Raw genomic sequence first — 23,297 nt, forward strand, 5'->3', positions numbered from 1 at the left:
CGGAAATATCTGAAAGCCTTTCCTCATTTTGACAGATTACACTGAATATCCATTGTACAATTGTAGCTGTAATTCCCACTCCTGTCCAGTTGGTGGTGAGTGGACTCCAGTCTGGCAGCAAAGCACTGGATCCAGAACAAAAACTAAACTGAATGTTTTACTCAGCGTTTGATAACTCACAGACGAGTACACAAAAGCTACAACGATCTATCACGCCACATTAAAGAGCACCAAAACGGTATTTATTGCTTGAATTTTCTAATGAAATGGACAGAATTTGACATCTAAGACTTTGTTTCATATCAAAGGTAACAAAAAGCCTAGCCTATTGCTATTTATTGGAAGAAAGATGCACTATGTACTGTTCATTCATCAACTGAAAACAGCATAGATGAAAAGATCAATTGTTATTTAAGAATCGATATTGGTTCATTAAAATGATAATCTATTAAAATCGAGAAATCATTTTGTTTGTTTGTTTGTTTGTTTACCCAGCCCTAGATTAAAAATGAAAAAAATGAAAATGTGAACAAAAATAAAAGCAATTAAATGTGTTATTATAATTAAAATATGAAAATTAAAATGATGGGTAATAATAGATGATGAGATAACCTCTGAGATACAGTAGTCAACATTTGAAGTGGATCAAAAAGTCCATCAAACTTGTCCTAAGACAAGAACGGTGTATTGTTTGGTTTAGGACAACTTTTATGAAAGGTTTTGATCCACTTCAAATGTTGACTTCTACAGGTGCAGCTCAATAAATTAGAATGTTGTGGAAAAGTTCATTTATTTCAGTAATTCAACTCAAATTGTGAAACTCGTGTATTAAATAAATTAAGTGCTCACAGACTGAAGTAGTTTAAGTCTTTGGTTCTTTTAATTGTGATGATTTTGGCTCACATTTAACAAAAACCCACCAATTCACTATCTCAACAAATTAGAAAATGGTGACATGCCAATCAGCTAATCAACTCAAAACACCTGCAAAGGTTTCCTGAGCCTTCAAAATGGTCTCTCAGTTCGGTTCACTAGGCTACACAATCATGGGGAAGACTGTTGATCTGACAGTTGTCCAGAAGACAATCATTGACACTCTTCACAAGGAGGGTAAGCCACAAACATTCATTGCCAAAGAAGCTGGCTGTTCACAGAGTGCTGTATCCAAGCATGTTAACAGAAAGTTGAGTGGAAGTAAAAAGTGTGGAAGAAAAAGATGCACAACCAACCGAGAGAACCGCAGCCTTGAGAGGCTTGTCAAGCGAAATCGATTCAAGAATTTGGGTGAACTTCACAAGGAATGGACTGAGGCTGGGGTCAAGGCATCAAGAGCCACCACACACAGACATGTTAAGGAATTTGGCTACAGTTGTGATATTTCTCTTGTTAAGCCACTCCTGAACCACAGACAATGTCAGAGGCGTCTTACCTGGGCTAAGGAGAAGAAGAAATGTCGCCCAGTGGTCCAAAGTCCTCGTTTCAGATGAGAGCAAGTTTTGTATTTCATTTGGAAACCAAGGTCCTAGAGTCTGGAGGAAGGGTGGACCCGTTTACCAGAAAATTTTACAGCACTTCATGCTTCCTTCTGCTGACCAGCTTTTTAAAGATGCTGATTTCATTTTCCAGCAGGATTTGACACCTGCCCACACTGCCAAAAGCACCAAAAGTTGGTTAAATGAGCATGGTGTTGGTGTGCTTGACTGGCCAGCAAACTCACTAGACCTGAACCCCATAGAGAATCTATGGGGTACTGTCAAGAGGAAAATGAGAAACAAGAGACCAAAAAATGCAGATGAGCTGAAGGCCACTGTCAAAGAAACCTGGGCTTCCATACCACCTCAGCAGTGCCACAGACTGATCACCTCCATGCCACTCCAAATTGAGGCAGTAATTAAAGCAAAAAGAACCCCTACCAAGTATTGAGTACATATACAGTAAATGAACATACTATCCAGAAGGCCAACAATTCACTAAAAATGTTTTTTATTGGTCTTATAAAGTATTCTAATTTGTTGAGATATATTAGATGACCAAAAATAAAACAAACATTTTATACATTTAACATATATATATATATATATATATATATGTTAAATGTATAAAATGTTTGTTTTATTTTTGGTCATCTAATCAGAATAAAGTAAAACCCTTCAATATTGTGTGAAAATGTTAACATACTTTTTGGACAAAATTATGACTGTTCAAAATGTATCAAGGACCATGATTGAGATGTTATGAATGTACATGCTTGAAATATTTAAACAAAATGTATTCATATACATTTCTAGCTATGAAAGTATACATAGGAAAAATGATCTGACATTTTTATTTAAAAAATAAAATGCCATTTCTTAGGGGAAAAAGACAAATCTTTTGTGAGGCATCTATACATTTAACACACACACGCACATATATATATATATATATATATATATATATATATATATATATTTTTTATTTTTTATTTTTTCTTCTTTTCTAGAAAAGAAACAAAGTCATACAGGTTTGGAACAACATGAGGGTGAGTAAATGAGTTAACTATAATAACCCTGGAGTCTACTATGTATTGTATGCATTACATGACATAAGATCAAAGAATTTGCATATATAGAGCTCTGTATGGGATGATGTGATGCTGAAATAACCTCTCTTTACAAGCTTTTTCAGAGACCGCATTTGAGTGGGGATTATATAAAATTCCACTCTATAGCACATTCTTCCTGACCTTGAGAAAAGAGACATTCTGAAACAATCCCTAAATACACACATTGAGTTATAGAGCTGTCTCATTTTATATCTGTATCATACTCACTCAGTGACTCAAGGACACTGATTACATTTCCATATTGAAGGTCAGCGGTTATGTACCAGTTATTAATGCAATAATTAATTTGTGCGACTGAAATACCCAACAAATATACAGGCCTACTGTGGCTTTACTTTAAAAGATTATTCCAAAAATATTTCAAATAGCATACTAATGAAAGTCAAGGGCTTTGGCTTTAAGCTTCATCCAGACAGAAGCTAATGCAAGAGATAGAGTCACTCATAATGACTGTCCGCTAATGCAGGACTGTCACTCAGCAAGCATTTCCATTAAATACAGCATCTCGCACTCACTCACTCTGCCTATAATAGCCCTTCAGCAGTTTTATCTGAGCCTAATCTGAGATTCCAATAACTTCATAATGAAATAAAGGGACGAGACAGATGGGACATTTTCTGACATGCTAATGATGCTCTAAATGCTATTGTGATTTCACAATAACAGATGCATCGGATAGAAAAGATGCTATCAAACCATTATGTTTTACTGGATTAAGAATTCATAGTACACTGTAAAAAAGGATTTTGGTCTTTCTACTTCCCATTTAATTCCATGTGTCACTTGCAATTTTTTTGTAATCATGATATTTACACACATTTCTGAGTATTTTTTCTTGTATTTTATTGTAAAATGTACTCCAATAATCTTCAAAAATTCTTCAAAAAATTGTGTACGCCATTTTTAAAGTGCAGCCAACAAAGAAAAGCAAAAAAAAAAGAAGTTCTCAACCAAAGGTCAGTGTGTAGGTTCATAAGAGAAAATGGAAACAGACATTTCAATACCTGTTCGTCAAATTTGCTGGGAACATCTGCCAGACTGCTGCTGTCTGCTAGCAGACTGAGGTCGAGCTCACTGGGTCCTACAGAGAAAGCAAAAGATACAATCAAGCTGTAAGAAAAGACGCTGAAAAAAGCATATATTGAGGTCTGTGATTCAAGGAGGGAAAATACAGCAATTACAGCAAAGCCTTGTGTGAAAATAAAGACACTCTTGTTCCTCCGAACTACTGTCCGTCATTGAAATGCTGCTGTACGCTGACGATTCATTATTGTTCCATACCAGTAATTGCAGAAGGATCCCTGGAGTCCTTTCAGTAGCGTAGGCAACAATCACAAAGGTTTCTGTGTCACAAAGGTTGCCCATGTGTTCATTAGTCATTCATCTGTGGCACGAGTACATGTTTCATAAAAGCAAAGGAATAGATATTGAAACTGCTATTCAACTGGTTGCTGTCTACACAGTTGCTTAGATGTTTTCAAAGTCAAGACAGTCATACTGGCAATGCTTCCCTTGACCTAATGTTTTTATTTTGTTACAGTTTTTTTCAACTGCTTACTCACATTTTCAAAACTGTACCTCTATTCCAAGATTTGCACACACAAAATGCCTTACATATCTTGCCAAATGAAGCACTGCATTCAAAATATCACAAACACATCTCAAAAGCAAACAATAGTCATATGTTGAAAACACCTATGCTTTAATAATATATTTTTGGATCTATCATATACACACAGTTATTCAAAATCTAAAGCTCTTCTTTCATGAGCTCCTATGTACATTTCTTTATTTTTTACTGTAAGCCTTTCTGGTTGTGAATACAGTATTACACGGTATGAAAGAAAAGAAAGTCAAAAGTTTTTGAACAGTAAGATTTTAAAGAAGTCTCTTCCGCTCACCATACCTGCATTCTTTTGATCCAAACAACAGCAACAAACAACAAACAAACAGTAAAATGTTTAATTATTTTACTATGTAAAATAACTGTTTTATATTTTAATATATTAAAATGTCATTTATTCCTGTGATTTCAAAGTTTAATTTTTAGCATCATTACTCCAGTCACATTATCCTTCAGAAATCATTCTAATAATCTGATTTGCTGCTCCAAAAACATTTATTATTATTATTATTATTATTATGTTAAAAACAGCTGAGCATCTTTGCTAAATAAAAGTATTAATTTATATAATTTCCCACCCCTGAAAAAAAAAAAATCTGACTCCAAGCTTTTGAATGGTATAATGGTATAATGTTACAAAAGCTTTTTATTTCAGATAAATGCTGATATTTATATCTTTCAAATCATCAAAGAATCCTAATAAAAATGTACTCAACTGTTTTAGATATTTATAATAATAATAATAATAATAATAAAATGTTTCTTGAACAGCATATTAGAATGGTTTCTGAAGGATCATGTGACACTGAATTTTAGCTTTTTGTACAATATATTACATTTTAAAATATGTTCAACTATAAAGCAGTTATTTTAAATAGTAAAAATATTTCACAAACATTAGTGCTTTTGATGTCTTTTGGATCACATAAATGCAAGCTTGGTGAGCAGAGGAGAATTAAAACAAAGAAACAAAGAAACAAAAAAACATTAAAAATCGTATTGTTCAAAAACATTTGACTGGTAGTGTATATCAACCATGTGTAGTTGGACAGAAACCAAACATAATTTTGAAAAAGGTCATTATTCCAAAGCTTATTTCAAGGCCTATTCTAAAGCCATGATTGGCTGGTGTTAAGTAAAACAATGAGTGTTTGCACAAGTGAAGAGTTAGTGTGAGGCACTGATGAATTAGTGTGGCATTTTGATTTGTTGTGTTTGAAAAAGGAAATCAAAATACTTCCTGTTAAATTTTTGTGTGTTACATAGAGAATTGTATGTTGTGGTAAGCAAAAAGTGTTTTATGAAATTGAAAACTGAGTCAAAAGCCGAGAATTAGCGTATGGTTTTGCAGATTTGTGTGTGGTTCTGGTATTTGAGTGTCAGGTTTCAGAAACTGTGTCACAAGTAAAGATTTTGTGTGTAAGCAGTTCATAAAAACTGTAACAGGCAAGCCTTTTTGTGGCTATGCATAGTAAAGAAAAACCTAGCATAGAAAATCACACTGAAACCCATGTAGCTTTACACCACAGTATTTGGACACCTTAATCACACAAAATGCACTGTAATATGTTTTTAAAGTTGTAGTTTCAGTTTCAGTTTAACCAACTTTTATACCATCTTTTTTTTCAGTGCGTATAAATGTCATTTAGTATAAAACATTTAAAAAATCCAAAAGACAAAGCACAAAATGCACTTTTCAAAATTTCAACTTTTTTTGTTTGTTTGTTTGTAAAAAGCTTGTTAAAACTTGTGTGATAAACTATACCTGAAAACATAAGAAAATCCACTGTAAACATCCACAAAAATGACCTTGAAAACTATTGGTGAAAATTCATTGCAAAAATAAAAGTACAGCGAAGTTCTGAGAAAAGCGCCATAAACTGTCAATAAAGAAACATTACCTGGGATCAGTAAACATAACATGCGAATTGGAATTGGAACTGGAATTATGCACTATTATGCACTATTATAGACTAAAAAAAAAAAAAAAAAAAAAAAAAAAAAAAAAGATCCTGGTGCTAAAACTGGAAGAGTGTCAGATTCTGAAACATTAATATATAACTTTTTTTTTTTTAAGTTAAGAATTAGAAGTTCACAAAATTATGATTAATTGCTTAAACACATTTTTTGAAACCATCACTCATTTAAACTTTAAACACAAATCCAAATGTTCAAACTAAATCCACAGAACCCCTGACTCTTCTGGCAAAATCAAACAATCACTTCAAAACCATTTCACCTGTACTCAAAATCAAACAAAGCTTTCAAATCATACACATATTAGTCAATACTATACGCACTACAGATACATAAACGTACATACACTCAAAACACACACACACTTTGTTTTTGTGAATTGTGGGGACTTTCCAGACTTCTATAGTTTTTATACTGACTAAACGATATTGTCTATCCCCTAACCCAACCCTAACCCTAAACCTACCCCTTACAGAAAACATGTTTGTATCGTTACATTTTCAGATAAATATCATTTACTATTTTTAATAATTTTTTAACATTGTGGGGACCGCAGGTTTCAGGTCTTACTATCCTTGTGGGGACATTTGGTCCCCACAATGTAGCAAAAACAAGTACACACACACACACACAAAATAAAAAGGAAAAATACACACACACACATATGTATGAGTATACATATGTGTGTATTTTTCCTTTTTTTTGTTTTGGTATATTTACCAAACTTAGGTGTGAAACATATATATATATATATATACCCTCATATTCACACTCTTCTGCACCTCTCAGACTGACAGATGCACCTGTGTCTTCTGTGCACTTTGAACTGGCTTATATTTTTTATTGTATTTATATATTTTGAAACAAATGTGAAGAATTTTGAATTGTGTGTAAACAATGACAGTTGTGTTGCAGTCGTGCTTAACTTTTGCTTTCTTGTGTTTAGGGTTTTGTATCACAAGTTCATCACAGAGCAAACTGTGTCTTAGTGAGTGAGAATGTGTTTATTATTTTGCAAAAAGAGTGCATGAGATCTGCAAACAGTGTCCAAACTGCCTAAGCTTGTTTAAGGTTTTGCAGAAAGTGATTTATTTGACAAATTGGTTTAGGCTATTGAGAATTTGGTTCAGAGTATGGGGTTTAGTGTTTTAGCAAATGTGAAAAACTGTAAAGTATGGAAGCCTTGTTTCTGCCACTTAGTACATTTTTTAAAGGTCATTGTGACTTTTTGCGCAAAAAGCAAATTTCTGACATTTTTCCTCGCAATTTTAACTTTTTTTCCCAGAACTTTAAAAATGTGCAATTCTGAGAAATAAAGTGGTAATTCTAAAAAATAAAGTCAGAATCGTGAGATATGAACGTCTAGGTTACGTACGTAACCCTCGTTCCCTGAAGGAGGGAATGGAGACGTTACATATGGGAACTCGCCTGAGAGTCCAATCATCTCTGAGCCTTATTCAAAAGGCCAATGAACATTGGCGAGTGGTATTTGCATGCCGAGCCACTCCCCCATACATACGGGTATATAAGATGGCGGCATGCAACCACTCATTCAGGTTTTCTTGGGCCCCGGAGGCCAGCTGTGTGCCAGCGCATCCCTGCCGAGGGAAGACTCGCAGAGGGAGTAAAACAGCTGGCAGTGGGAGGATTCGGGGGAAGCAAACAGATCTATCTGGGCTTTGCCGAAATGGCTCCAAATCAGCTTGACTACCTGGGGGGTGGAGTCGCCATTCTCCAGGATGGGTGGACTGCCGTGAGAGCTGGTCGGCTGCACGGTTGAGTTCTCCTGGAATGTGAACGGCACATAGCGATTTCAGCCACGTCTGACTCCACAGGAGCAGATGGCAGGCGAGTTGTGACATGCGACGGGAGCGAAGACCACCTTGGTGGTTGATATAGGCTACGGTCGCAGTGCTGTCGGTGCAAACAAGCACGTGCTTGTGGCGCAGCATCGGTCGGAAGCGACGCAGCGCAAGAAGCACAGCCAACAACTCTAGGCAATTGATATGCCATTGCAGTCAAGGTCCTGTCCAGGAGCCCGAGGCTGCTTGCCCGTTGCATACAGCACCCCAACCCGTGGAAGAGGCATCCGTGTAAACCACAAGATGCCTGGAGACTTGTCCCAGAGGGACTCCGGCCTGAAGAAAGGCCGGGTCTGACCACGGGCTGAACAGGCGGCGACACTGCAGGGAAACGCCAATCCGGAGTGTGCCACGGTGCCATGCCCATCTCGGGACTCGATCGTGTAACCAGTGCTGAAGCGGTCTCATATGAAGCAAGCCCAGCAGTGTCACCGTGGCTGCAGCTGCCATATGCCCCAGGAGCCTCTGAAATGTTTTGAGAGGGACCGCTGTTTTGTGTCTGAATGAGTTCAGACTATTCAGCACTGACTGCGCGCGCTCGTTGGTGAGGCAGGCTGTCATGTTGACCGAGTCCAGCTCCACACCGAGAAAAGAGATCCTCTGCACTGGGGAGAGTTTGCTCTTCTCCCGGTTGACCTGAAGGCCCAGATGGCTGAGGTGCCGGAGCACCAGGTCCCTGTGTTCGCACAACACATCTCGCGAGTGAGCTATGAGAAGCCAGTCGTCGAGATAGTTGAGAATGCGAATGCCCATCCGCCAGAGTGGGGATAAGGCAGCTTCCGTGAGAAGACACGGGGAGAGAGGGACAGGCCAAATGGAAGCACTTTGTACTGATACGCTCGACCCTCGAAAGCAAACCGCAGGAAGGGTCTGTGTCAAGGTAGAATTGAGACGTGAAAGTACGCGTTCTTCAGGTCGATGGCTGCAAACCAATCCTGGTGACGAATGCATGTTAGCATGCGCTTCGTCGTGAGCATCTTGAACGGCAGCCTGAGAAGGGACCGATTCAGAGCTCGAAGATCCAGGATGGGTCTTAGCCCACCGCTCTTTTTGGGCACGATGAAGTAGGGACTGTAGAACCCTGACTTTATCTTCGCCAGTAGGACTGCAACCTCCGCACGCAGGACAGCGGCATGTGTGTCCGAGTGGACAGAAGTGGATAGGACGCCTCTGTACCTGGGCGGACGCCTGGCGAACTGAATCGCATAGCCGAGACGTACCGTCCGAATCAACCACTGCGAGGGGCTGGGAAGCTGAAGCCAGGCTCCCAGCCTAGTCGCCAGGGGAATCAAGGGAACGTTGACCGACGTGACCGCGGTGGGGCAGCCTGGGGGGGAAGGGGAAGGGGACTGATCCCAGAAGGAAGAACGTCCTGGAGAAAAGTCTGACTGCACTGGGCAGCGCTTACCTTCTTCCCTGGTTCCCGCGCTGGCGATATCGAGCTCCAAGTCCGGATCCGAGGAGGCAAGGCGTCACTCGAGAAGGGAACTCGGGGTGGCGTTGAGCTGCCAATCTAGCATCATGTGCCTCGGCAGGGGACGGAGCTGGTGTTTTAGGGGCCACAGGGGGGCGCCTTCGGCGACGGGCAGGCGGAGGTTTAGGGCCCGGGGACGTGGTAGCACTGTCGCGACGGGGCAGGATATGTTTTATCGTCTGCTTCTGAACCGCCGAGAACTGCTGGGCAGAAAGCGAGCTTTGTCGACGTCTGCCATCTGGGCCAAGGTCAGCCATAGGTGTCGCTCCTGGACCACAACCGTGGACATCACGTGGCCAAGGGAACGTGCTGTGACCTTCGTCGCTCGAAGGGCGAAGTCGGCCACAGCACGGAGTTCCTGCATAACCCCTTGGTCAGGGCCACCCTCGTGCAGATATTTCAACGCCTGGGCTTGATAGACTTGCAGGGTAGCCATGGCGTGCAGGGCAGTGGCAGCCTGTCCAGCGGCGTAGTAAGCCCCGCCCGCGAGAGCGGACGAAAGCTTACACGCCCCGGAGGGGAGATGCGGCCGATCCCACCAGGTGGCAGCACCCTGCGGTGCAGATGAATAAGGGGCCCGCCATGTCCTCACCAACTCCTCGTGCACCTCCAGGAAGAAAGGCACTGGGGGGGAGCGCGGCGGTGCCGCGGGTGCCCTCCCCAGAAACCAATCGTCCAGCCTTGAAGGACCGGCCCGAGGTGTTTTGGGCACCTCCAGACCGATCCCCTTGGCGGCTCGGAGGAGCATAGCCGACAGTTCAGCGTCCGCCTCACCCTCCGACTCTCCCTCTGATGCTGCAGCAGACATCTCAACCTCCTGTGGAGCGCCAAAGGAGTCACTCAGCCCGGCGTGCGGGGAAGCGAACTGCTTTAGCAACTCGACGGGACCACGTGGTGCAGAAGTCCGCGGGGCTTTTTTTTTTTTTTTTTTTTCATTATTATTTTTTTTTTTTTTTTTGCTAGCCGGCGGAGCATTCTGCACATCCTGGAAGTCCCCCAAGTGTCTCACCGCAGCAGCCGAAAAACCTTGACGGCTCAACGACTTACCGCGGAAAGACGACAAGGGGAGCCTACTCGCGAACGAGCGGCGGGACTTCAACGTAGCCATGGTCATGCGTTCGCAATGAATGCATAAACCATCCGTGAACGCTGCCTCAGCATGCTCTCGGCCCAGGCACGTGAGGCAGTGATCATGTCCGTCCAGCGAAGCGAGGAAACTACCACACGCAGAAGCGCACGGCCGGAAAGACATACCGGGAAAATGTCTTCCACAGCCGTGAGAAATTTACTCTTTTAGATCCCGGTTTGCCCAGGGAGGAACCGCGGCACAACTGTGCACTCAAATGGGGCTGCTCGCTGGTTTGCAAAGGCTCTTCTTGCTGTGAAAACAGCAGCCCGCAGGATCTCGCTGGTGGCTGCCAAACGCTCTTTTAGAACAACTCTTTTAGTTTTTGGCAGCACGCCAGCGGAGAGAGTCAACTCGTCAGGAACTCTTTTTCTGTTTTGTGAATCGGGCTCAAAACGAAGGCTTCGAAAGCGAAAATCTGAATGAGTGGTTGCATGCCGCCATCTTATATACCCGTATGTACGGGGGAGTGGCTCGGCATGCAAATACCACTCGCCAATGTTCATTGGCCTTTTGAATAAGGCTCAGAGATGATTGGACTCTCAGGCGAGTTCCCATATGTAACGTCGTAGTGAAACGACTGAATGGGAACTCACAATTCTGACTCTTTTCCAAGAATTGCGAATTAAGTCTCAGAATTGCAAAATTTGAGTTTACATCTCGCAATTTTGACTTTATATCTCGCAATTCTGACTTTATAACTCACAAATGTGAGTTTATATCCCACAATTCTGAGAAAAATGTTAGAAGTATGAAAGAAAAAGTCACAATTACCTTTTTTTTTTTGTTTGTATTCAGTGGTTGAAACGGGCTTTCACATAAAACGGGTTAAGTTTTTAAAAATGTTTTTTTAAAAAATGGGAATGCAATTTGCTATTCCTGTTGGTTTGATTCAGTTGGTTGAAAGGGTTTTCAACCTTTCGTTACGATTTTAATGAGTTTTATGTCTTTCATTACAATCTATAGAAATTTGTCCGTTTTTGAATAACATTCCACAGCTGGACAAAAATATTTCTGACGTTTCAGTAAATAAACAGCAACTATCCAGAGGAAAATAGGTCTCTACTGCAAGAAATATTTCATAGTGATTCTGACAGATCAGTGATTTTGACATGAAGCCTTCGTCACAAGGGTCTGGCCTCAGTCATGTGGTACAAAGTTTCCCATGAAAGCATCTGTTGTGAGTTCTGATTTAGCTCAGTGCTGCACTACCACAGGCTGGAAGAGGCTGATGCCTTTTGACATCAGTCGCTTCTATAATAGACGCTTCGCTCTAGCATCCTATGACACTTCCATTCCTTGTCTTCCAGTGCTAAACCAAAACTGACAGCATCTTCTCTTACAGAAAGAACAGGCTGTTTCAGCCTATCCTTTTTCATACTGTTTTTCCCTCCGTGAAGTCATCTGAATGAGTCTTATGGGAAGAGCAGCTGTCTGACAAACTATTCCTCGTATTATGAAGGAGACGTGGTGGGATTATGTATTAGGGTAGAGACTTTGCACCTGAGACCACAGGAAGTAATGGAACATTTCTTGCCCCAGTAGGATTGTGAGTCACCGAAATCTATTTGTTGATGCAGACGTGGCGTTATTGGAGGAGCGTTTGAGGGATCGTGCAAGTGGGCGGCAGGGTCATTCCTGTGATGCAGGACTTTTTGAACTCTGCCACTGATAATAAATGAACATGCCTCAAGTATTTCTATAAAAGGGCAACAGATTTAGAGAAATATGCTCTGGTCCAGCTTAGCCACCATGACAGTAATGGCAGTAATCAAACTTAACTGAGGGGCTGGGAGTTAGTTTACATGAGAGTGCAAACTAGATGATAACTAATGCCTATGGATGATAACTTATTTTGCCAGAAATGTTGCTTATGTCACTTCCAGCAGAATTATGGCTTTATAGAATATAGAACTGTTTGTTGTTATTGGTTATATGTCTATTACTATTAGACCGATGACACAGGACCAAAAAAAATTGCTTATGATTAATATTGAAAATGCTACAAATATTTATTTAGATTATATAAAGAAAAAGTCCTCATATACAGTATATGTATTTATTAATATTTTAAATTAGATTTTATTTTATTTTTATATTTTCAGTTTTTATTTTAATTACAGCTTATGATTTAGTAATTTTATGTGATTTTGTCATGCTATTATATCCATTATTATTTTTATGTAGCTGAAATTATTTAAGTTTTAGTCATTTCTATTTAATTTCTATTTTCCCCCTAAAACCCAATGTTGTATTATTTTATTTTATTTTATATATTTAATTTAATTTAATTTAATTTAATTTTATTTTATTTATTATTTTGGATAGTTTTAGTCTTAGCAAAACAAAACTAGTAAAAATAAATGTTATTTCAAATAAATATAAATATTCAACCTTTCTGTTCTCTTCACACTTTATTATTTCAAATAATAATAAGCCTTGGTGAACATGGTGAAGACCAATTTATTTATTTTTTTTTTTTTTTTTTTTTTTTTTCAAAAACATCAAATCTGTGCAAAATGGTTGTGCAAGTATGTTCATATCCAGTCCAGAATATTACTGTAAGTGAACACAATTCTGCACCAGAAAGCTTGACCTACAGAGCAATAACGGTCAAATGCACATTGTGACATATCTGAGAGACGGTTTGATTTGAAGTATTAAATTAAAATGGATTACCTCTGAAGATCTTTTATTAATATCACAGTTCGATGACAATCCACAGAACAGTGGGTTTTCAAATCTGTCCACTGACTTTTAAAAAAAGAAGCTTTGGATCAGTCAGCATGAAATGGATAATGACACTAGAATCATTAGCAGCAGGGTTAACATGGTGGGGGATGGAGGTGTAATTAACCTCTGCTCGATTTGATTGGCAAACACCACAGACCCGGTCCATAAAGCCAACGGCTAAAGCTTGACCGAGCCTCATCAGCCTCTGATGCAATAATATTAGAAGTTGCCCTGGTTTCCTACTGAATCCCACAAGCGCGATAGCATGTAATTAACACTGCCACTGTAATTATGCACTGTCAGTGTAATGTGTTAAATGTATTGCAAATTGTTGCCTTCACCAAAATGGACAGTATCCATAAAAATAAATCAATAAATAATCCTTTTAATTTTTATTTATTTATATTTTTAATGGGCTTAGATATTGGATGTACACTACTGCTCAAAACTTTTATTTATTTATTTTTATTTTTTATTAAATAATTGTGACCCTGGTTATGAAAACCCTTTTACTCTTTTTCTACATAAAATAATTCTTCATAAGGTAAAGAACATTCTGTGAAAATGTAACGATGATATTTTTAATATTGACTAAGGCCATGTCAAAGACTGAAATCATAATAAAATTAATGGTTGAAATCAAACTTTGATGCTTGATATCCCAAAATTAGATTGAGACTTTAGCCTGGATTTCACAGACAGGATCACAATTAATTAACGGATTGATTGATTGATTGATTACAACATTGATAATACCAACCCAATTCAGCCAGGCTACACATATTCTACCATATAACTATGGCTGTACTGACAATGTTGTGCCTGCTATTCACTTCTATTTCAAAATGAACATAGAAAACAGTTCTTTTAAATTGCAAATTCCACAAATATTATATAAAATATATATAATATATAAAAAAAAATCACAATATTACTGTTTTTACTATTTTTCAAATAAATATAGTCTTGGAGGCATACAAAGTAAAATTACTTTTACTTCAAAGTGCAAATTTTGTCGTTGAATAAACCTTATTCTTTATATAAGTGTTCAGGAACTGCTTCTGTGCAACATTTTTCTCCATCTCACAGCTTGTCTAACAAACTTTCACTGTTGGTAACTACACAATGGTACACACATACTGTAAGTTGATAGAACAGTAAATCTCCCAGAAGGTGGAAGGACAGGTAAGATCATGGCTGGTTCAGAGGTGTTCAAGCGCTGTTATCTCTGGCTGTAGTGTCAGATGCTCTGACTCAGGTTTGACAAGCTTTGCATGTGTTTGATCAGCTGGGTTGTGTAAGCAGTGAACCTATAAGTAGAAAGTATACGAATCTGATCAAATTTGATTGGGCCGATCACACATTACAGGTTTTCACATCCCATCTGTGCCATTATTTTTTCCTGTTGTCATATTTACACATGCAGTCTGTTGTTTTTCAGGATCTCACATAATGAATGCCACATTTTTAAGATGCAATGTCAAGTTAAAAGTAGTTTGAAAATTGCATCTTGAGACCCCAGTATTTTGTTCCATTTGGCTGTACTCAACTACACTCAACACACAAAACAAAAAAACACTATTTGTTGAGTCAACTTAAAATAATTTGTTACTCTGCTTCCTTAACATTTTCAGTCCAGTCAGCTAAATAAGTTTAGTTAACTTGAAATGTTAAGTTGTGTGACAACTTAAATATTTAAGCTGACTTAACAAAAAAGTTGGTTTGTTAAACTTAAAAGCTGGGTTAGTTGATCAACTCAAATATCTAAGTTGTCACTTAGTACAACTTAACGTTTCAAGTTGACTAAACTTTTTGAGTTGACTGAACTTAAAGTTTTAAGGCAGCTGGGTAACAAATTATTTTAAGTTGACTCAACAAATTGTTTTTTACAGTGTACCAAAACATTTCATACATGTCTCAAATCAATCCATAGATTGTTACCCAACAGACACACTTCATTACTCATGAAACATTGGCCCTAAAAACAACAGGTGGCATTATACACTGTTTTTATTTTTTGAACTTGTTAACTTCACTTCTGTATGTCACATGGTCCATGTTTACATTACAGTCAAAAATTATTCCTAAGTTGTATCCTTTTTCAAAGATGGTATTGAATTTGAAAGACTAAAGAAGTTCAGTTGCATATTACATTTTTTTAGATTCTGAATATATTTCAGTATGGTATTACTGTAGAAAGGTAGCAAATTGCTGTCTTATTCATTGTTATATTATGTTCTTTTTCTGTATTGGTTTTGAACTTTAACAGTTTTGAAAAAGTTTTGGTGGTGGTTGTGTCTAAGTGAGAAAAGAATGTTGTCATTGAATGCAATTTGTGCCAAAGCAATGAAAAATAATCCACAGTTTCACCCACATAGACTGCTGTTGCGCTCACTGTGTGAATCGTTTTGAAAAAGTGGCCTATGTATTGAGTAATGGCTTGTAGCTACTGTGAAAAAAATGAGATAGTTCTAAAATGCTTAAATCTCTAACTGTTCAATCTCGAAACTGAAAGCTCCTAAAAATGGTCTCCAATCTGACATTTTCATTCAATATTAACACAAAAAATATCAATCAATCAATCAATAAAAATTGTATCTAGGTTAAGTGTGCCCTTTAGGCCCAATTTAATAATCATTCATAATGTGGGCTTACAATTTGTTCATAAATTATAATTTCTTCATCCTTTTCTATGTCATTGAAAGTACAGTGCAGATCAAAATTAAACAACGCATCATTTCCAAAATTTCAAAGTCACTGCTTAGTCCAATTTAAAGCGCTCCTAACAGGATTAGAAGGGCAGTTTTTTTAAGCATATTTCATAAATTAATTGTAAACTTAAATGAGATATTTGAAAAAGAACTCTGATCAAAATTAGAGTACAGAGTACAGACACTTCCAGGTTGTTAGTGTTAATCTGGCACATGGTGCTAAGTTCCTTAATTGTATGAAAACACATATTTACATTCCTCCAATTTTCACTGAGATTGAAAGATGGTGGGTCACACTGTTTGATTAGAGTTGGAGCTGAAATCTGCAGGAAAATGGATCTCTTGGGCCAGAGTTGAGAACCCCTGCTCTAAGGTGAATGAAACACTGTGACGGGAGGTTGTTCAGATGAAGGCCATTTCAGCCATTGCAAGTCATTCTAAATTTGTGGTTTCTCGAATATTGCAGGTTTATAATGACACTAATTCATTCAAGTCCCCCACAAGGCTGGTCATCCATGTAAGACAAATGCACAAGAAGACTAGATAATGCAGAGACTTTCAATGGGGAATCGGTTCAACACTGCAGCTGGAATTGCTCGCCAGTTCAGTGCTAAAACAGGTAAGGATTCGTCTGGGTATGTTTAAGAGAAGTCAGACTGAAAGTGCACTCTGCAGTGATCAAGCCTCTTATCAGCAGAAAGAATCAAAAGGTTAAGCTCACTTTTGCTGAGGAGTATGTTATGTGGAGAGAGGAGAACTGGTCCAGAGTTCACTTAGTAATGAGAAGTTTAATTTATTTGGGTCTGATTGGAAACATTTTGTTCTTACCCTGCAACCATCTCCCAATCAGCCTGCAATTTTCATGCAAGACAATGCCCCTGTTACACTGCAAAACTGGTAGAGCAGTTCCTGATCTAAACCCTATTAAAAATCTCTGGAATATCCTTGGCAACAAAGTCACAGCTAACAAACCCACTACAGCTACCGAGCTATGGCAGAGAATCTAAGAAGAGTGGACCAAGATCACACCAGCACAGTGTAAGAAACTAGTGACATGTTGAAATCATTCAAAGCAATTGCCTCTACAGCTCCTACTAATTTCTGACAGCTGTAACCCTCCAAAATTGTAGTTGTAATCTTCTTTTCTGCTACAGTGGTTACTGTTCTCTAAATTTGGTCACTGTGTTTTCCACAAAATAAAGGTTTTTGCTGAAATGCCTTGGTTATTTTGTCAAACATGTTAGTAGAACAGTGGTATACCTACAGCTAATATTCCTTTAAATTTTGAGCAATAAATAGTAAGTACTTCTAGATTCAGGGTTCCCACGGGTCCTTGAAATCCTTGAAAGTTTGTGAATCTGAAAAAAAAAAATTTTCAAGGCCCTGCAAAGTTAACGTAAAAATAAACGTACATAGATACAGGTCCTTGAAAGTGCTTGAATTTTTTTTGCAAGAAGTTTTCTGAAAAATATTCCATATTATTCCCTTCAGTCTGCTCATGTGTTATTTCACCAACACTTTGTGGACTATGCATACTAGCTTGATTGATTTGTGTTAGTTAGTTATTTCTGTTTTCTACAGTCGCCATTCATTGTGTGCGTTTTTGTATTAAAGCCCTATGCGGGACTGTTTTTTGATCCCGCTCCCGCTGAATTTCAGGCCATTACCGCCTGCTCACACAGTCATTCTAATATTAAATATAATTTTTCGCACATTAGGGAGCCGCTATCATATGCAGAGTATTTAATTCTCTTTTGAATGAGCGGCTATTTACTTTCACTTTCAATTTCGTAATCACACGCACTCTAAAGGGAGTACATCTTACAAGATCAGATATGTCAAATATACATTTTAGGTCTGGGAATAAAATATTTGGAGTTTTGATATGGGATATGGTCATTGCGCTACTTTGGGGGCTTTTTAATTATAATAATTAAGATTACAAAGAATGGTATGCCAGAGATCCAAAGGACCATCACTTGGCCAGGTGCAGAGTCGAATATTCTTCAGTTTTATGCAAAACAGAAATAGGACAAATAGAATATCAGATCTCCGTCAAAAGCTTTTTTGCATAGTTGTGTTTGACAGATGAAAACTGTAATAATGTATCTTACAAGGAAACACAATGTAACCTTGCTCTCACTTGAAATGTGCCCCCAAATTAAGTCCTTGAATTTGAGGGTATTGGACCTGGAAAGTCCTTGAAAGGTCCTTGAATTTGAAGTTAACCAAGGTGTGGGAACACTGTAGATCAGGGGTGGTGAACGTCGGTCCTGGAGAGCCGCAGCCCTGCATAGTTTTGCTTCTACCCTAATTCCAGCCTCTGCAGGGCTGCGGTTCTCCAGGACCGGAGTTCGCCACCCCTGCTGAAGATTGTTCCCTAATTTTGTTATCCACTGTATACTGTTAAAAATAGTAAATGAATAAATAAATAAATAAAATAAAAATGCTAAATAATGAAAATATTTGTTTTGGTCATATATAAGTGCATTTTTATGCTATTAATATATGAATTCAAATGGACTGTTATCTAAGCTCCAGTAGATACATAATGTATAATATCAACTGCTGTTTCCAGTATGAGACTGCAGGGTCCTGACACTCACATGAATAAATCAGTCGCATGGAAGGACAAAAGTTTAATAAAACACTCACGAAGTGGCTTTCCCTGATGCCCCAGCTCCATTTGGGCCAAATTATTTAAGCCCCCCGTGTCCTTTGGGTGATCTCAGCCACACTAGGCAGCACCAGGGAGCGCTTCACCTTGATGTGGCAGTCTGTCGCTTCCTCAAGGTCACAGAGCACACCAGCATTAATGCCTGCACTATCACACAGACCTTTCTCATCCACCGACCTCCTTATTCATCCTGGTCGCTCTGCAGCGCAACCAGTATCGACAGAGGCAATGGACAGAGCTACGCGTGGAGCCCCTCGGATGTCTACTATCAGCTTATATGAGAAACCTTCCTGCAGTGACTTTGCAAAAACCTTTGTATGAAGATCAAATTCGCGCTGGATGCTTTGGTGTCATTCGGTGGCACAAGATCAAGAGTTCTGTGATGTGCACTTCCTGTCAGGCTGAATAAATCTTGACAGGATAATTAATTAAATCCACGTTCTGGGAAACTAATTTGAGTAAAGTCTAAATCCTTTCACAACTCTGAAAAACTTGCTTTACAGACAATTTGATTTTGAGCTGTGCTCCTCTGAATATCACAAGATTGGGAAAAAAATGCTTCTAAAATGCATTATAGATTTTGTTGTTTGACTTCTTAATTTCCCCTCTTAATCTTTGCAAAAAGCAGGAGACTAATCTTCTATTCAATCAGTTACAATTTTCTTCAGACAGTTTATTCTGATTACCTCTGCTGAAGCCTTGGCTACAGTGCAAAATGGTTTGATAAACACAAATTTCTTTCTTGTTTTGACATGCTTCCCATTGAAACAGAAAGTTGGGGTTGGAAAATTTTGTTTAAATAGTTATTTATTTATTTAAAGATGGGTCCTCTCAAAATACACTATTGCAAAATACATACTATTTAAAACTATCATGACACTGATTATGTTTAGTTTCTAAAATGTTTCAAAAGTGAAAATTCACCCATTATTTCTTCACCCTCCAGGCATCCTAGGTGTATATGGTTTCCTTTTTTCATACAAATCCAATCAGAGTAATATTAAAAAGTATCCTGGCACTTCTAAGCTCTATAATGGCCATGGGCAGGTGTTTCTTGTCAACAGTCCAAAACAAGTCCAATAAAGTGCATCCATCCATAAGAAGTGCCTCACACGGCTCCGGAGGGTGAATAAAGGTCTCCTGTAGCGAACCGATGCATTTTTGTAAGAAAAATATCCATATTTAAAACACAATTATCACTTTAATCTAGCTTGCGCTAACTGTCGCACATGGAAGCGACAAACCGACGAACGTGAACGTGCAGTGGAGAGAGGTAAACAAAGCACCAGTCATGAATTAGAATCACAAAACGAGACTAGTTTTCCTTTGCTAAATTAAAGAAAAGAAGCTTCCTTTGCTTCTGTAAACAAACGTTGGTTTTCATGAGACTTATCGGTGTATGCGCAACACAGACATCCTACGTCATCTGTCCGGAGCAGCTTCCGTGTACAACAGTTAGCAGAAGCTAGAGAATATTAAATATATATTATAAATATAAATATATATAAATATTATATATTAAATATGGATATTTTTCTTACCAAAACACATTGATTCAGTATGAGAGGCCTTTATTCACCCCCTGGAACTGTGTAGAGCACATTATGGATGGATGTGCTTTATTGGACTTGTTTTGGACTGGTGAAAAGCATTTTTAGAGTGTAATCAAATTTATGAAAATGTACTTTAATTATACGTTATAATAACAAAGACACTATTTCTGAGCAAAAAAATTGCACACATACAGTTTTTTTTTTTTTCATTTGCACTAGATTTCTAGAAACTTTTTTTCTCAATAAACTGGTAGCACTTTATTTTACAGTCCTTTTTTTACAAGTCCCACATATATGGTGACCTTAACTACTATGTAATTACATCAGAAAATAAGTAAAACGTATTTATTCTGTTCATACTGTATTGCAAAACACTTTGGCTGCTATTGAGGTGGGATGCAGGTAAGGTTAGGGACAGATTTGGTGGTATGGGTAGTTTTAAATGTGATGGGTCAACAGTGTAACTATAAATGTAATTACAGAAATTAACTACAGATGTAATTACATGCAGGTAATTTTTAAAATGTAAGTGCAATGTAAAAACATTTATGCACACAATAAGTGCATTGTATCAAATGACTAATTCAAAAGTAAGTACACAGTAGGTAAGCCCACCTAATATAAAGTGGGACCTTGTTATAAAATATATTACATTACTATATGTAACTGCACTGTAAGTGCAAATACGTTAAAATAAAGCACAACCAATAAATGTACTGTTGTCTGGATGCTATAATGCCTTGCATTTTAAGTAAGTAAAGCCTAGCAAATGTTTTTTCTAGTATCATAATTTTAATATTCTAGAAAATATTGGATTCAAGAACAGATATGAACTTTGTAAAAGCCATAAAACTTTCATTTTGAGTTCGTAAGATCTTTAAATGCACAAGAGGCAAAATTTAAAAAGTAATGATATAGTAATTCTGAATCTTTACCTGCCACAGGTTCTTTGGTGGGAAACAGTTTGTTGTCGACTGTCATGCTGATGTCATAGAAGACTTCCTCTTCATCTCGATCTGCATCAAGCTGTATAAACAAAAAAGAAGTGTCAGGCATTGAGGGTACACAGAAAAAAAAAATGTTTGGCCCTAAATACATTTTACTGTATCATATATAGTTCTGATTCATTTTAAATGTGCTTTTGATTTTACTAAGTAAAGAATAGCTGTTTTAACATACATTATGGCTAGCAAGACCTTAACCTGAATATTTAATCAAGCGGTAGGGGTTTATGAGGACTGTTGGTATTAAATAAGTGTTGCAGTTGTATTCACATGTCTGTTTAGTGTTATCTATGCTGATATGATTCCATCTAACTAAGCATTGCTCATACTCAATATTTCACCCAATATACTGAACAACTGGGCAAGGAATTCAATAAAGATCTCCATTCTAATGAAAAATGTAAATATTTGACAAGGAAAAATCTTGTTAATGTCACGTATCGTGCGTGTGAGGAAGGGGCAAACGAAGGCGAAAGGTAAAAGATAAAGTCTTTATTATAATCCACAGGTAACTCCAAAAACAGGTATCCAAATCCACAACAGGAGGGTAGAAACATTCATGTACACACTGACAAGACCGGACGACAAACACTGAACTGAAAGCAACAATTAAAGGGGTGCTAATGATACAAGGACAGGTGTGGGTGATTAACTAATAATGACTTAACAAGGACAGGAACAGGAAAAAACATATATGGGCACAGAAGGGAGAAACCAACATAACTTGTGCAATTAATTGTCATTAAAAATAATAATAATAAAAATCCATTTTTGGTGCTTTTACAACAATAGAATGAATTTTGGTTCAGTATAAATGTGATAGGTGGCTCAACACAGTTACGTAAACAAGATTACAGACAGCAGGAGTGAATCGATTTAAGGCTTGGGCAGAAACTCATTCATTCAGAACCATGGTGTGATTCATCAATGAAAGCAGGCTTTATCACAATCTCATTATTCCTATACCATTCACTTCCTAAACACTCCAAAAGGATAAGAACAGAGCATATCCCTATACACCTCAGTACCTCAGATCTACTCAAATGCAGAGAACCCAAACACCTTTATAAGACACTTCACAGGAACCTTGCCTAAGTAATGCACTGTGACAAAACAAAACCAAAAAAAGGACAAAAAAAAAAAAAAAAGGCAAAGTGGAGGCAAAGTGGCAACCCCCTCCAACCTGTCTGGATGTTTCCATGACAACAGACTATAACGGGCCACAACGTAGCAGGTAGTGCGTGGGAGTGTCCCTCGAGCTTCCGAAGACTCTGTACCTGTCATATTATTATTGAATGCACAGAAAGGTGTTGATTATTATAAATCGGTTAAGGGCTTTTGACCTTTTCTGCCCCAAAGACTACAGGCCAAAATGTATCTGTCTAGTAAAAGTACATATCTTTGTATTTTCAGATGAACGGTCTAAAATTTAGCTTAATTTAGTTTTCTACCTTACAAAAGTACTGTGGCTGTACCATATAACTGATTATTAAGACTTAAGCATTATATATATAGCATTGCCATTTTTTTTCTTTATTTCAATGCATGAACTAGAAGTCAGATTGGAACAATCCAACTTGCTATGACTCTAATTTTGAATCATGCAATATAAAATTGGGTCACAATTTTATTCAATACAATCTGATTCTGTTATCTTGAAATGATTTATGATTATTTCCAAAAAGTGCTTAAGACATAAATCTAACTAGAGGCAACACAGTCATTATATTAGGACTGTGTCTAAAGAACTAGTTTGGCCAACTAGCAGTTAACTAAAATATAATCAGTCTTACTTTTCAGATTCAAATTAGACCAATCTACCTTTTTGTCTTGGAAAAAAAAGACAGCCTCTGTAGCCTTCTGTTATTACCAAGCTAAATTTTCATTATCATTTGTGCATTTTATATATTTTATATATTGCAACATATATACATTATATATTGCCTGATGA

The 23,297-nt window shown here is 37.9% G+C and overlaps 1 protein-coding gene across 2 annotated transcripts in view; it reads right to left on the minus strand.

Annotated features, from left to right (window-relative positions):
• ak5 (adenylate kinase 5) overlaps positions 1-23,297 on the minus strand; it is a 107,791-nt gene that overhangs the window by 24,685 nt on the left and 59,809 nt on the right. For both annotated transcript variants that reach the window (XM_051133350.1, XM_051133344.1), the window contains exons 7-8: positions 21,278-21,368; positions 3,610-3,686 (exon numbers count right to left, since the gene is read on the minus strand). In XM_051133350.1, coding sequence (XP_050989307.1) covers positions 3,610-3,686; positions 21,278-21,368 — 168 coding nt within the window. The remainder of the gene's footprint in view (positions 1-3,609; positions 3,687-21,277; positions 21,369-23,297) is intronic.

Source organism: Labeo rohita, chromosome 2 (assembly GCF_022985175.1).
Source record: "Labeo rohita strain BAU-BD-2019 chromosome 2, IGBB_LRoh.1.0, whole genome shotgun sequence".
Classification (NCBI taxonomy): domain Eukaryota; kingdom Metazoa; phylum Chordata; class Actinopteri; order Cypriniformes; family Cyprinidae; genus Labeo; species Labeo rohita.